Source organism: Pan paniscus, chromosome 10 (genome assembly GCF_029289425.2).
Source record: "Pan paniscus chromosome 10, NHGRI_mPanPan1-v2.0_pri, whole genome shotgun sequence".
NCBI classification, from domain to species: domain Eukaryota; kingdom Metazoa; phylum Chordata; class Mammalia; order Primates; family Hominidae; genus Pan; species Pan paniscus.
This window is the reverse complement of record NC_073259.2, coordinates 37020829-37037365: the sequence shown is the minus strand read 5'-3', so window position 1 is coordinate 37037365 and position 16537 is coordinate 37020829. Positions and strand designations below refer to the sequence as shown.

At 43.8% G+C, this 16537-nt stretch overlaps 1 protein-coding gene across 38 annotated transcripts in view; it reads right to left on the bottom strand.

The window, feature by feature from the left end:
- Window positions 1–16537, bottom strand: part of R3HDM2 (R3H domain containing 2) — a 177596-nt gene that overhangs the window by 49290 nt on the left and 111769 nt on the right. For 20 of the 38 annotated variants that reach the window (XM_034935587.3, XM_055095492.2, XM_034935597.3 and 17 more), the window contains 2 exons: window positions 7256–7455; window positions 178–219 (listed from right to left, as the gene is read on the bottom strand). In XM_034935587.3, the coding sequence (XP_034791478.2) occupies window positions 178–219; window positions 7256–7420 (207 nt within the window). In that variant the 5' untranslated portion in view covers window positions 7421–7455. Of the gene's footprint in view, window positions 1–177; window positions 220–1474; window positions 1564–2632; window positions 2657–7255; window positions 7456–16537 lie in introns of those variants that run through there. The other 18 variants (XM_057299412.1, XM_034935602.3, XM_034935611.3 and 15 more) reach the window with 2 other exon arrangements.

Here is a 16537-nt window from a genome sequence, read left to right as displayed (position 1 = left end):
ATGTGTATGTGTACATGTGTGTATGCACACTTATGCAGGTTCACAATTGGGGTACAGAGTACAGGCAAGAAAACTCTGCCTACATAATTTGAACAAACTAGATATTCATGACAAGTCTACTTGTGAAATGTATTACTAATAACATTAGAAAAGAAGCTACAGAGGAAGGGCTCTCACCTTGGCTCTTTTCCTGGCATGACCATGGTTAGATGTCCGCCTCTGTTAGAAGGGAATTGGAAAATATTAAAGGTGGAAGAAAATCGACATGTAAGTTAAAAACAATACATGTTTATAAAGAAAAAGCACTAACTGTAAAAACCATTACAACAGCCAAACTATGATGAGGACCACTTGATGTGGGTTTCTCCCTACAACCTACAACTCTAACAACTGTGACAGGAAAGGGACTACAGGCCAATACAGTCAAATCACCATTCACCATTAAGTTAGAGAATCAGAAGATGGTCAGATGTGGTGGCTCATGCCTGTAATCCCAGCACTTTGGGAGGCCGAGGCAGGCGGATCCCTTGAGCTCAGGAGTTTGAGACCAGCCTGGGCAACAAGGCGAAATCCCATCTCTACAAAAAAAAAAAAAAAAACCAAAAAGACAAAGAAAAAGAAAAAGAAAAAAAAAATTAGCCATGTGTGGTGGCATGCACCTGTAGTCTCAGGTATCTGGGAGGCTGAGGTGGGAGGATGGCTTGAGCCTGGGAAGAGGAGGTTGCAGTGAGCCGAGATCACACTACTGCACTCCAGCCTGGGTGATAAGAGCCAGACCCTGTTTCAAAAACCAAACAACAAAAACCATTAAAAAGAAAAAAAAGAGTTGGAAGACACTGATTTTGTTGGCCTATTTCACAGACTGATAAAAGTTACTTTTGGACAAACCATGGTATCCTGTCTTATTTAGGATGCTTCTGCAAATGTCACTACCACAGCATGAAAGAGTGTTTTTTTCCCCCAACCCTGTTCACAGAAGCCTATTTAATCAATAATGGATATGAAATATGGCCCCTAACCATCACTTATAATATCTTTATAGGACAATACACACATTCATAGTTCCAACTTGAGATACCCAAAATATCTGTTCCTATAGCTGCAGAAATGGAATGAAGAGTCTTCTTCCCAAATGCCTCCCTCCCTGAGTTATCAGGATACAAAGAAGGGAGCATAAAATATAGGGATAAGACCTCCAGAGCAAGGGGAAGAGAGTGGATAAGGGTCAGGATAGAAACCGAGGAAGATAAAGAATGAAGGCGTAAGGTGGGATGACGGAAAGAACAGCCAATTAGTAAGATTTGTAAACATCTGAGAAGTCAAAATGGGGGCTTCTGGGAAGAGGTTGGGTAGGGTTATATATGGGGATGAGGCACTTAGGAGTTCTGAGATGTTTGGAATGGAACTCCAATGGGGCGTAGAGGGAACTGAGGCAGGAGGATAGGGGAGGGGAAACAAGTCAGAGACAGAGTACCAGCATGGCCTTGGGTAGGTGAGGATTTCTCTTTTCTTGGTCTTCTTCACTAGTTAGCAAATAACACGGCCACAATGCAAAATGGAGAACTGAGAAGGTGGATGGAAAGAATAAGAAATGATGGTGGATCTGCTCAGTGGTAAGATCCGTTGCAGTAAGGGAAGATTCATAGTCCAGAAATATGAAGCAGTATTTGTCACTACTTTTTCAAACAGGCAATACATACACATGGCACAAAGATTCAAAAGGCATAATGGGGGTATATATAGAACAGTAAGTCTCCTTTCATAATTGTCCCCCAGATACTTGGTTCTCTCCTAAATGGTCAACCAGTATTGAAGTTCTTTTGGATATATCCAGGTATCTTTTAGGCATATATCAGCTTAGTGTATGTGTATACAAAGGTTTTTTAAAAAACCAAATATGTTGGCTGGGGGCGGTGGCTCATGCCTGTAATCCCAGCACTTTGGGAGGCCAAGGTGGGCAATCACCTGAAGTCAGGAGTTCAAGGCCAGCCTGGCCAACATGGCAAAACCCTGTCTCTACTAAAAAATACCAAAATTAGCCAGGCGTGGTGGTGGGCACCTGTAATCCCAGCTACTTGGGAGGCTGAGGCAGGAGAATTGCTTGAACTTGGGAGGTGGAGGTTGCAGTGAGCTGAGATTGTGCCACTGCACTCCAGCCTGAGCAACAGAGCAAGGCTCCGTTTCAAAAAAGATAAAAATAAAAATAAACATATTATACATACTACTGTGAACCTTGCTTTTAAACTTTTTTTCATGAGTATCATTCTATAGAAGATCTACCCCATTTTTAATGGCTACATAGTATTCCACTGTGTAGCTATACCATAACTTATTTTACCAGTCTCTAATGTTTCACCATTTAGGATGTTTCTGACCTTTTGTTAGTATAAATAATGACCATATCATTGAATATATATAAATATAGTATATCTGTAGTCCATTTAAAAGTTTTTTATAAAGTATTCCTAAATTGCCCCTCAAAGTGGTTGTACCAATTTAGACTCTTACCAACAATATATGAATGAATCTGCTTATTTCCCAGAATGGATAGTTTTAACAGCCAAACATATATTAAAAGCCCACCATGTTATCATGCTAGCTACTGGAGGATATGGAGATAAAAGGCACAAACCTTGTCAAAAAGGAACTCATAATCCTGTTGGAGAAGACAGACAGACAATTACAATACAGTACATTAAGTGTACTAGAGAGGTACTCATGGAGTGCTACAGGAGCACACAGCAGAAGCATCTGACTCAGACCTAGCAACCCATAGATTCATACATTTACAGATATTGAGTGCCTGCTATGTGCAAGGCACTGTGTTGGCCTTAGAGATACAATGGTGAGCCAAAATTGACCTAATCCTGGAACTCGTAGTACTTATAGTTCTGTAAGGATGACAGACATTAATCAAAGAATTATACTATATAGACCTGCAATAGGTGAATAAGGTTTTCAAAGGCTTCCTAGAGAAAGACATCATCTGGATTGAGTTTTGAAGGATAAATAGGCATTAGACAGATGTTGGTAGGGGTAGGAGTTGGAGGAGGTCAGGATAAGAATATTAAGGTGGGCATTCCAGGCAGAGAAAGCATGTACAAAAGCATGCTTTCCCCAAATTTTCAGCTCCTATTTATAACAGGGACCAAGGAATCAGATAATGCTGATGCATTGGATGTCAGAGGTGATGGCTGACAGGCAGGAGACTAGGTCACAATATAACATGCTGAGAAATATTGGACTTGGCTTAAAGCAGTAAGACACACAGAATGTTTGAAGAGAGTTAACACAGGCAGTTCTTTATTTCACAACCACCTTTCTAAAACAATATGGTACATTTATCAAAAAGGATTACAAGTTTAAAGGCAGAAAGCCCAACTAAGAGGTCTTACCAAGTTGGCTATTTTTTTTTTTTGAGATGGAGTCTCGCTCTGTTGCCAGGCTGGAGTGCAGTGGTGTGATCTCGGCTCACTGCAACCTCCACCTCCTGGGTTCAAGCGATTCTCCTGCCTCAGCCTCCTGGGTAGCTGGGACTACAGGCATGCGTCACCACACCCAGCTAATTTTTTTGTATTTTTAGTAGAGATGGGATTTCACCATGTTGGCCAGGATGGGCTCAATCTCTTGATCTCATGACCACTCACCTTGGCCTCCCAAAGTGCTGAGATTACAGGCGTGAGCCACCGTGCCTGGCCTCCAAGTTGGCTAAAGGACATTCTTGGCTGGGCGCGGTGGCTCACGCCTGTAATCCCAGCACTTTGGGAGGCTGAGGCAGATGGATCACCTGAGGTCAGGATATTGAGACTAGCCTGGCCAACATGGTGAAACCCTGTCTCTACTAAAAATACAAAAATTAGCCAGGCATGGTGGCACGCATCTGTAGTCCCAGCTACTTGGGAGGCTGAGGCAGGAGAATCACTTGAACCTGGCAGGCAGAGGTTGCAGTGAGCCACGATTGCGCCACTGCGCTCCAGCCTGGGTGACAGAGCGAGACTCCATTTCAAAACAAAAAAAAAGGACACACCTAAATTCAGTATGTGTTGAGGACTTGCCCATTCTAAACAGAATCTCTGAACCTGCATTTTCTAGCATTGTTTCCACACAAAAGATGTTCTGAGTTTCACTTGCTGATCCCAAGGATATATCTCACACATTATATGTAATGAACGTCCCTTTTCCCCAAACTTTTCAGCTCCAATTCATAACGGGGACTTTTTTGAAAGGACCACTTAGATTCTTGGGGAGACTTCCAGGGTATAAAACCAGGGAAGGCTGGAGAAGCAGAAATGCTGGGGTTTTTTTGTTTGTTTGTTTTGTTTTTTGAGACGGGGTCTCACTCTGTCACCCAGGCTGGAGTGCAGTGGTGCGATTTTGGGCCACTGCAACCTCTGCCTCCCAGGGGTTCAAGTGATTCTCCTGCCTCAGCTTCCCGAGTAGCTGGGATTACAAGCATGCGCCACCAGGCCCAGCTAATTTTTGTATTTTTAGTAGAGATGGGGTTTCGCCATGTTGGCCAGGCTGGTCTCGAACTCCTGACCTCAAGTGATCCACCCGCCTGGGCCTCCCAAAGTGCTGGGATTATAGGCATGAGCCACTGCACCCAGCCATGCTCTTTTTTTTTTTTTTTTGAGACAGGGTCTCACTCTGTCACCCAGGCTGGAGTGCAGTGGTACAATCTTGACTCACCGCAACCTCTGCCTCCCGGGTTCAAGCATTCTCCTGCTTTAGCCTCCCAAGTAGCTGGGATTACAGGGACACGCCACATGCCCAGCTCAGAAGCAGAATTTTTAGTGCTGATGAAGGTGTAAATGGTATGTTGGGAAATGCATAGAGAGTAGAGTGCTTCTTAAGGTACTGCTCCATAGGATCCAGGGAGACTGACAAGACTGAATACTTTGCAAAAGGAACAAGAGCTCCAGTAGATGGCAGCAGCAGCTCCACCTGCTCTACCAGCAGCAAAAGGAGTCAAGTCAGAGAGGAGGCAGGTCCCCTTCCAAACCCCGAGACATTGTATTTGTATTTCCAGGTGAATTTTTTTTTTTTTTTTTTTGAGTTGGAGTCTTGGAGTCTCGCTCTGTCACCCAGGCTGGAGTGCAGTGGGGTGATCTTGGCTCACTGCAACCTCTGCCTCCTGGGTTCAAGCAATTCTCCTGCCTCAGCCTCCCAAGTAGCTGGGACTACAGGCACACGCCACCATGCCCAGCTAATTTTTTGTATTTTTAGTGGAGCCAGGGTTTCACCATGTTGGCCAGGCCGATCTTGAACTCCCGACCTCAAGTGATCTGCTCACCTCGGCCTCCCAAAGTGCTGGGATTATAGGCATGAGCCACTGCGCCCGGCCTGAAGACATTTTTAAACTAAGCAAGCGTCCATAAAGCATATAAAACCTATAGATGGGGCCAGGTGCGGTAGCTCATGCCTGCAATCCCAACACTTAGGGAGGCCAAGGCGGGCAGATCACCTGAGGTCAGGAGTTCAAGACCAGGCCAACATGGTGAAACCCCGCCTCTACTAAAAATACAAAAAATTAGCCGGGTGTCGTGGCGGGCGCCTGTAATCCCAACTACTTGGGAGGCTGAGGCAGGAGAATCGCTTGAACCCGGGAGGCGGAGGTTGCAGTGGGCCAAGATTGTGCCATCGCACTCCAGCTTGTGCAACAAGAGTGAAACTCAGCCTCAAAAAAAAAAAAAAAACTATAGATGTCCTTTCTTTTCTGCCTAGCTTCAAGAAGTACACAAAACAGGAATTCAGAACACCATTTATAATTATCTCCTAAGAATAGAACAACTTAGACCCGAAAGTTCATTTAATATTATCTTTCATGTAACATGACAGCACATAATGAAACATCCATCACTTATCTGTCCTGAATATTTAAAATTCATTATTTGTATCAGTGGAGGCTGGAAGTACAGCTGGAACAGTGGCAGATTGTCTCCACAAGCTCTGGAAGAATGGGCAGGGAATGACAACTAACATGTAATAATGGAAAGAAAAACAGCCAGGGCAGCAACTGGTGAATTGTAAGATGAAAAACAGTAGAAAAGCAGGCAGCTAGAGAACAAAATATCTCAGAGAGCTGTCTAATTTTAATTCATTCCTTTATATTATTGCTGTTTTAATCTTTAAAGAAGACAAACCTTATGTGAATTGAATTGTCTAGAAAAATTATGCTTCAAGTTTCCAGACCCTCTAAAATGTTGTTGTTCCGGTGTTTTAATCTAACTTCTTGCTAGTGTTAATTGTCTGTCTCTTGACTTATAATAAAACCAGTTTTCACCCCTGGGCATGAAGGAAAGGATTTGTTGGGCTTGGGTAACAGAAGAAACCAGCAGTGACCACAGAATAAGGGCTCTAACAGGTAGATGAGAGGAGGCTCAGAGTTTGGGCTGGCCAGGCAGAAACCAAAGAAGAACCCCACGAGGAAGTTTGGCTAACTATCTACTACCATCATTTCTGTACTACAGTACGAATTTGGATGAAAAACATGGCAAACAAAGAGTGAAATTCCTTTTACTCACATTTACCAAGTGGCAAGCTCAGAGGCTATTTCTGACCCAGAAAAATGCTGACTGCTTTAACACAACCAGGATATGAATTTAACACTGTGTGTAAAGCCAGGAAGCTCAAGTTTTAAGAGTTTATTATATGAGTCATTTTATGACTTATTAAATATGCATTTGTGTACAGTTTATTTTTTGGTAATGAAAAAAGTCAAAATGCAGCAAGAACCAGTGAACTCAGGCCCAAATAGATTAGGGATTTTACTCTGTCCTTTTTAGACTTCATTGTGGACTATATGACAAAAAGGGAAGATTTCTTTTGAGAGTTGAAGCTGGAGTTTTTAAAGAGAATCAAGTGTTTCTAAAAGTGACTGATTCTTACACATCTCCACTTTTATTCAGGTATAAAGAATGTTGGCCGGGCACAGTGGCTCACACCTATAATCCCAGCATTTTCAGAGGCAAAGACAGGAGAATCATTTGAGGCCAGGAGTTTGAGACCAGCCTGGGCAACATAGACCCTGTCTCTACAAAAAAATTTTTTTATATTAGCTGGATGTGGTTGCACATGCCTGTAGTCCCAGCTACTTGGGAGGCTGATGTGGGAGGATCTCTTGATGCAGGAGTTTGAGGGTGCAGTGGGCCCTAATTGTGCCACTGCACTCCAGGCTGGGTAACAGACAGAGCTGGGTAACCCTGTCTCTAAAGGAAAAAAAAAAGTGTGCATACAATGCATTTCCAATCGTTACCTGTGTCTCCTGACGCAAACTGGTATCTTCACATTCTTTCTCAATTTCTTCCTTACTTGGAGTCTTAGATATAAACTTGTTTTTGTTTACAGATTCTTCCACCAGTTTTTTTTCTGATTCTTTCATTATTTCCAGGGTCTCTTGAGTAGTGTTACTGTTAGACATGTTCTTCAATAGAATACAGTGGCCTCTATGGACTCCTAAAGAAACATCAAATGCATTAAGCAGGAGGTATGTATCCATACTTAACAAATACACAAGACTCGTATTTCACACGGGTACATTTTTTCCAGCAGCCTTCCTATAACCCAGAAAAGAGTTATTTAATAAATGCTGTCCCTGGGTTCATTTCTTTAAAAAAAAAAAACTTTATTGAGGTAAAATTGACATAAACTGCATGTATTTAAAATGTATAATTTTATATTATGACACATGCATTCACCTGTGAAACCATCACCCCAATCAAAACAGTGAGCGCATTCACCATGCCCCAAAGGTTCCTCATGTCCCTTTGTAATCTCTTCCTCCCTTCACACTAACCCCAGCCAACTACTGATCTGTTCTGTCACTACAGATTAGTCTGTATTTTCTAGAATTTTATATAAATGGAATCAATCATAAACTGTCTGGACTCTTTTACTCAGCATAATTATTTTGAGATTCACCAGGATTCAGTTCTAAAGTAGCATGAGCCCTCTTGACACTTTATTTTCTCCCCTTGTTCCCTACAGAAATTTGCGCACATTTCTGGCTCAATCACTTCACCCATTAGATCCTCTCCAGAAAGAAGAAAATTATAAAGCTCCATTGACTACTAGAAAGGAGTATTCTCCTTTCCCAAGGAAGAACTTTCACAGCTACCACAAACCCACAACACTGTTAACCAACTTCAAGCTACTCTCCCTTCAAAAAGAAGTAAAATCAGACAAAGCTTAAATGGTTATAGAATCTATAAAATCTTATATATATATATATATTTTGAGATGGAGTCCCGCTCTGTCACCCAGGCTGGGGTGCAGTGGCACAATCATAGCTCACTGCAACTTTGAACTTATGGGCTCAAGCAATCTTCTCACCTCTGCCTCCCAAGTAACTAGGAATACAGGCATATGCCCAGATAAATTTTTTTTTTTTTTTTTTGAGATGGAGTCTCGCTCTGTCACCCAGGCTGGAGTGCAGTGACATGATCTTGGCTCACTGCAAGCTCTGCCTCCTGGGTTCACATCATTCTCCTGCCTCAGCCTCCTGAGTAGCTGGGACTACAGGTGCCCGCCACCACGCTCAGCTAATTTTTTCTATTTTTTAGTACAGACGGGGTTTCACTGTGTTAGCCAGGATGGTCTTGATCTCCTGATCTCGTGATCCGCTCGCCTCAGCCTCCCAAAGTGCTGGGATTACAGTCGTGAGCCACCACGCCCAGCCTGCCCGGCTAATTTTTAAGATTTTTTTTGTAGAGATGGAGTCTTGGTATATTGCCCAAACTGGTCTTGAACTCCTGGACTCAAGTGATCCTCCCACCTTAGCCTCCCAAAGTGTTGGGATTAGAGGTGTGAGCCATTGCACCCAGCCTTAAATTCTTTCCTTTATCTTAAGCAAGCTGAAAAAACAAGAAGAGAACTTTGTAGACATCTGTCCTTCAGAAAGATTGGGTCCCTCCCTGGAGGAGGAATCTTTACTTTGCTATACACTATTTGGGTTCAGTCAATCTACTGTCTCCCAGTGATGGAGTATCTATACTGCAGGGATGGCTGCTTCTTTATCACTTACTATCACTACCTGGGAAATCCTGTAATGAAGCCTACACAGTTCTCCAACCACAAACTAAGAATCAGAAGTTGATACTCTACACACAGATTCATGTCCTCAATTGCCGAAGTCAAACATGTTTAGCTCCAACAATAGTTTGCAGAGGTTTCTCCTTATACAGGTTACTGACTGTACTTCAACCCTGAAGACTTCTTTCCCTCCTTTACTGGAAACTCTCCCAGATGTCACATCTATTCCCAGTGTAGCCCTAGAAATGGAATTAAATAAACAGACAAATGGATAGCAATGCTTCAAGAAAATTGTCACAACAGATATTTTCCTCTCCTTCAAATCAGTTTAAAGGGTAAGAAGGGTAAGACCCAGAAGTCTTTCAAGAAGCAAAGTTAGCCTCATCCTGACATAAGTTAGATGGTCTGCCAGGCTACTGCTTTGTGATTTTTTTTTTTTTTTTTTTGAGACAGGATCTCACTCTGTCACCCAGGCTGGAGTGCAGTGATGCGATCATAGCTCACTGCAGCTTCAAACTCCTGGGTTCAGGGAGTGGTGGCATGTGCCTGTAGTTCTAGCTACTCAGAAGGCTGTGGTTAGAGTATTGTTTTGTTCACCTTGTGGTGGCTCTTCAGCAGCTGCCTGGAGACTTGGTTTACTTAGGGCTAGATAAATTATCTTTAGAGGGCCAGAGAGTCATTCACACAATTGCAAAGTCATATAGTTGACGGCCAGGCACAGTGGCTCATACCTGCAATCCCAGCACTTTGGGAAGCCGAGGTGGGCAGATCACTTGAGGTCAGGAGTTCGAGACCAGCCTGACCAATATGGTGAAACAATGTCTCTACTAAAAATACAAAAATTAGCCTGGCATGGTGGTAAGCCATTGCAACCAGCCTTAAATTCTTTCCTTTATCTTAAGCAAGCTGGCTCAATTGCGCTCAATTGCCTCCCAGCTGCTTGGGAGACTGAGGCAGGAGAATCGCTTGAACTTCGGAGGCAGAAGTTGCGGTGAGCCGAGGTCGCACCACTGCACTCCAGCCTGGGTGACAGAGCAAGACTCTGGCTCAAAAAAAAAAAAAAAAAAAAAAGTCATATAGTTGAATTTAAAGATGAGAAATATTAGAAGAAACTAGCTACAAATATTGAAAGAAACTGACTACAAACTTCCATTTTAAAATTATCTGATTCAGTAACTAAAGGCTACTATAAAAACAGTTATAACCTATAGACCTTCATGGATCATTTGCTATACATGGGACTTTGTTTATGTATGTAGTATGTATGTATGTATTACCCACTCCCACAATGGGTAAATTAAGCCTCAGTTCTCTTCAGTCTGAAGTACTAGTAAAACTCAGCACATGCATTCTCCATATCTCTTGGCTAGGAAACATTAATAAAGATCAAAACTGGGAGCTGTGTGTGTTGGCTTATGCCTATAACCCCAACACTTTGGGAGGCTGAGCCAGCAGGATCGCTTGAGCCCAGGAGTTCTAGACTAGCCTAGACAACACAGTGAGACCCTGTCTCTACAAAATTTTTTTTAAAAAATTAGCCAGACATGGTGGTGCACACTTGTAGTCTCAGCTACTCAAGAGGCTGAGGTGGGAGGATCACTTGAGCCCAGGAGGTCAAGGATGCATTGAGCCATGACTCTGCCACCGCACTACAGCCTAGGCAACAGAGTAAGACCTTGTCTCAAAAAAAAAAAATAATAATAATAAATAAATTATGCTGGGTGCAGTGGCTCATGCCTGTAATCTTAGCACTTCAGAAGGCTGAGGTGGGAGGGTCGCTTGAGGCCAAGAGTTTGAGACTGGCCTGGGTGACATAGTGAGACCTCCTCTCTACAAAAAAAAGAACAAAATTAGCTGGATGTGGTGGAGTGTGCCTGTCGTCCCAGCTACTCGGGAGGCTGAGGTGGGAGGATCACTTGAGCCCAGAAGTTCAAGGCTGCAGTGGGCTACAACCACACCACTACACTCCAGCCTGGGTGACAAAGCAAGATCCTGTCTCTGAAAAAAAAAAAAAAAAAAAAAGATCAGGCGCAGTGGCTCATACCTGCAATCCCAGCACTTTGGGAGGCTGAGGTGGGTGGATCACCTGATGTTGGGAGTTTGAGACCAGACTGACCAACATGGAGAAACCCCGTCTCTACTAAAAATACAAAATTAGCCAGGTGTGGTGGTGCATGCCTATAATCCCAGCTACTCGGGAGGCTGAGGCAGGAGAATCACTTGAACCAGCAAGGTGGAGGTTGCGGTGAGCTGAGATTGTGCCATTGCAGTCCCGCCTGGGCAACAAGAGCAAAAATCCATCTCAAAAAAAAAAAAATTAGTCAGGCACGGTAGCTCACGCCTGTAATCCCAGCACTTTGGGAGGCCGAGGCGGTTGGATAACCTGAGGTCAGGAGTTAGAGACCAGCCTGACCAACATGGAGAAACCCCATCTCTACTAAAAATACAAAATTAGCTGGGCGTGGTGGTGCATGCCTGCAATCCCGGCTAATAGGAAGGCTGAGGCAGGAAAATCACTTGAACCTGGGAGGCAGAGGTTGCGGTGAGCCGAGATTGTGCCATTACACTCCAGCCTAGGCAACAAAAGTAAAACTCTGTCTCAAAAATAAAAAATAAATAAAAATTAAATAATAGTCAAAACTGGAAGAGTTCTTAGATTTGACCTCCCACAATCTTCCCCTATTCCCCAAAGAAGAACTCATTTTTGTAATTTTCTGAAAGGTCTGCTAACCTCTGGGAAAACTGGAACAGGATCATTTCACTATTTATGAAATAGTCTTAATTGTTACATAGTTGCTCCCTATTATAAATTATGAACTGCTTCAATCTTGATCCTAAATCAGTCTTAAGAGTCACAGAAAATTAAGTTTACATCTTTTATCACATGATAGGCCTTCAGTATTTTTCTCTTTTCCAAGCTTAAATAGCCTCAAATTTATTTGTCAGAAAGAAAAGGTGATATAAAAAATTATAAAGCAGTTTTTGTTTTTTGGTTTTGTTTTTGAGACAGGGTCTCACTCTGTCACCCAGGCTGCAGTGGCATGATCGTGGCCCACTTCAGCCTCAACCTCCCCGGGCTCAGGTGATCCTCCTATCTGTAGTCCCTACTATCTGTAGTCCCAAGTAGCTGGGACTACAGGTATGTGCCACCACGCCTGGCTAATTTTTCTATTTCTTTTTTTTTTTTCTCTTGTTGAGATAGAGTCTCGCTCTGTCACTCAGGTTGGAATGCAGTGGCGATCTCACTCACTGCAACTTCTGCCTCCCAGGTTCAAGCGATTCTTCTGCCTCACCCTCCCAAGTAGCTGGCATTACATGCGCTCGCTTCCATACCTGGCTAATTTTTATATTTTTAGCAGAGACGGGGTTTCACCATGTTGGCCAGGCTGGTCTCCAACTCCTGACCTCAGGTGATCCACCCACCACTTCGGCCTCCCAAAGTGCTGGGATTATAGGTGTGAGCCACTGCACCCAGCCTAATTTTTCTATTACTTTTAGAGATAGGGTTTTGCCATGTTGCCCAGGCTGGTCTCAAACTCCTGAGCTCAAGTGATCCACCTGCCTTGGCCTCCCAAAGTGCTAGGATTACAGGCCTCAGCCACTGTTCAAGGCACAGCAGTGGTTTGTTTCTTTTTCAAGGATGGGCCTTAATTACCAAATGGGTATATTTCGTCAAATCAAAATGACAACTTTGCAGCTCTCCTTCACATGTGGGTCAGGAAAAGACCAACTATCTGGATACCTGGAATAATTTCAGTGTCCAACCACTGTTTCTCAGCCAAAACACTGAACACAAACAAATAAAAAATGATCTTTCATCTGTAGAATATGGTCACATATTCAACCTCAAGTTTTACGGAGACACATGGCTTCCTTCATTCATTGGAGAAACAGGAAGACTTGAACTTTAGCTTCTCACAGATATCCATAAAACAGACTCATTTAACTACCCACTTTTAAGAATTTAATCAGTTGGCTGGGCGTGTTGGCTCACGCCTACAGTCAGAGCACTTTGGGAGGCCAAGGCAGGTGAATTGCTCAAGCTTAGGAGTACAAGACCAGCCTGGGCAACATGGCAAACCCCATCTCTACCAAAAATACAAAAATTAGCCGGGCGTGGTGGCACACGCCTGTGGTCCTAGCTACTTAGTTGAGCCTGGGAGGCAGAGGTTGCAGTGAGCTGAGATCACTCCACTGTACTCCACCCTGCGCAACAGAGTGAAACCTGTCTCAAAAAAAATTTAGTCAGTCATTCTACTGAGACCACCAGCCTCTTGAAGAGCTGTATAAAACAAAATAATTCTTACACTGAGAAAAATGAAGCAGCAGAGGAAAGGGCACCTCCCCAGACTTCCCTGTTCTTCCACGTTCATTGATCTAACCCAGATTTCTTTTGGCGCTTGCCTTCCCCTGAGAATACATGATCAGGGAAGGAGACCTTATCCCCAATCCCTGGGAGATGGATATAAATTAGTTAAACCAATTGTGGTAATTCTGTTTCCTTTTTGTGACTGGTTTTAGAAGGGACAAGTGAGACACAAAGGGACTTTGTTGGATGGAAAAGGTTTCCTATTTTATTTAAAATTTTTTTAAGCCTCTGGAAGAAACAGGTATCTTCTACCAAAGGTGATCTTGGATGCAGATGATACCTAGACTGTGGCAGCACCCTGCCAACACATGGAGGATGGGGAAGCAGAGAAAATAAGCCTGCATCCATCCTTTTTTTTTTTTTTTTTTTTGAGATGGAGTCTCACTATATCACCCAGGTTAGAGTACGGTGGTGAGATCTTGGCTTACTGCAACCTCCACCTCCCAGGTTCAAGTGATTCTCCTGCCTCAGCCTCCCTAGTAGCTGGGATTACAGGCATGCACCACCATGCCCAGCAATTTTTTTTTTTTTTTTTTTTTTTTACATGGAGTCTCACTCTGTCACCCAGGCTGGAGTGCAGTGGTGTGATCTTGACTCACTGCAACCTCTGCCTCCTGGGTTCAAGCAATTCTACCTCAGCCTCCTGAGTAGCTGGGATTACAGGCATGTGCCACCACGTTCAGCTAATTTCTGTATTTTTGGTAGAGATGGGGTTTCTCCATGTTGGCCAGGCTGCTCTTGAACTCCTGACCTCAGGTAATCCACCCACCTTGGCCTCCCAAAGTGCAGGGATTACAGGCGTGAGACATCGCACCCGGCCTAATTTTTGTATTTTTGTAGAGATGGGGTTTTGCCATGTTGGCCAGCCTGGTCTCAATCTCTTGACCTCAGGTGATCTGCCCACCTCAGCCTCTCAAAGCGATTGGAATAAAGGTGTGACCACCTTGCCCAGGCTTTTTGTGTTTTTTTTTTTTTTTTTTTTTTTTTGAGACAGGGTCTCAGTCTGTCACCTAGGCTGGAGTGTAGTGGCATGATCACAGCTCACTGCAGCCTCAACCTCTGGGGCTCAGCCTCCTGAGTAGCTGGGATTACAGGCGCCCATCACCACGAATGGCTAATTTTTGTATTTGTAATAGAGATGGGGTTTTGCCATGTCACCCAAGCTGGTCTTGAACTCCTGGGCTTAAGCAATCCACCCGCCTTGGCCTCACAAAGAGCTAGGATTACAGATGTGAGCCACCATGACTGGCTGGAGCCTGCATCCTTGATGCTGTGATTAGACAATAGTCAATCTCGACCCTCCCTATCTCTGGACTTCCTGATATGTGAAGTCATAAATCCTCTTACCATTTAAGATACTCTGAGTTGAGTTTATTATGTCAGAATCCTGGGAGATAGTTAAAAAAAAAAAAAAGGGGTATATTAAGAAGATAGTTAAAAAAAAAAAAAAAAAAAAAAAAGGGTATATTAACAGAGGAACGGGCCAGGCCGGGTGGCTTGCGCCTGTAAAGGCCGAGACAGGCGAATCATGAGGTCAGGAGTTCGAGACCAGCCTGGCCAGCATAGTGAAACCCCGTCTCTACTAAAAATACAAAAAAATTACTAGCCGGGTGTGGTGGGGGGTGCCTGTAATCCCAGCTACTCAGGAGGCTGAGGCAGGAAAATCACTTGAACCTGGGAGGCGGAGGTTGCAGTGAGCCAAGATTGCACCATTGCACTCCAGCCTGGGCAACAGAGCGAGACTCCGTCCCCCCTAAAAAAAAAAAAAAAAAGGAATGGCTGGGCGAGGTGGCTCACGCCTGTAATTCCAGCACTTTGAGAGGCTGAAGCGGGTGGATCACTTGAGGTCAGGGGTTCGAGACCAGCCTGGCCAATATGGTCAAACCCCATCTCTACTAAAAATACAAAAATTAGCCGGGCATGGTGGGGTGTCTGCCTGTAATTCCAGCTACTTGGGGGGCTGAGGCAGGAGAATAGCTTGAACCCAGGAAGAGGAGGTTGCGGGCAACCGAGATCATACTACTGCACTCCAACCTGGGCAAAAAGGCAAGACTCTGTCTCAAAGAAAAGAAAAAAGAGAGGAACTACCTGGACCAGGCAGAGAAGTCCAGCTCTTTAAGTAGAAATAACTGACAGGCTGGGTGGTGCAGTGGCTCACTCCTATAATCCTAGCACTTTGGGGGGCCGAGGTGGGCAGATCACGAGGTCAGGAGTTCGAGACCAGCCTGGTCAACATAGTGAAACCCCATCTCTACTAACAGTACAGAAATTAGCCAGGCATGGTGGTGTGTGCCTTAGTCACAGCTTCTCAGGAGCCTGAGGCAGAAGCATCGCTTGAACCTGGGAGGCGGAGGTTGTGGTGAGCTGAGATCGTGCCACCGCACTCCAGCCTGGGCAAACAAGCGAGACTCCATCTCAAAAAAAAAAAAGAAAGAAAAGAAAAAAGAAAGAAGGAAATAACTGACAGGGAGACAGGCAATAATAATAATAATCAGCTAAAACTTTTCAGTGCTTACATTGTGCCAGGCACTATCCTAAAATATTTTATATATCTCATTTAATCTTACAATGATCCTATTACATATTTATTCTATCATCACCATTTTACAGACAAGTAAACTGAGGCACAGAGAAGTTAAACAGTTTGCTTAAAAGGGAACACAACTGGCATATGGCAGAGCCAGGACTCAAATCCAGAAAATCTGGCTTTGTTACTTGCTTTCTTAAACTTTATACAATACTGCCTCTAACTAAGGGGAGAAATAGTCAAAAACCAGAAAGGAAAGTCTACCAAAGACACAAGGGAATCATGGAATCTCATAACTGTAAGGGTATTTAGAAGCTTTCTCATTCTCCATTTTTCTTTTTCTTTTTTTTGAGATGGAGTTTCGCTCTATTGCCCAGGCTGGAGTGCAAGCGGCATGATCTCGGCAACCTCCGCCTCTCAGGTTCAAGCAATTTCCGGCTAATTTTTGTACTTTTAGTAGAGAAGGGGTCTCACCATGTTGGCCAGGCTGGTCTCGAACTCCTGACCTCAAGTAATCTGCCCGCCTCAGCCTCCCAAAGTGCTAGGATTACAGGCGTGAGCCACTACGCCCAGCCTTAGCTCCATTTTTCTACAACCGTAGTCTTCCATAA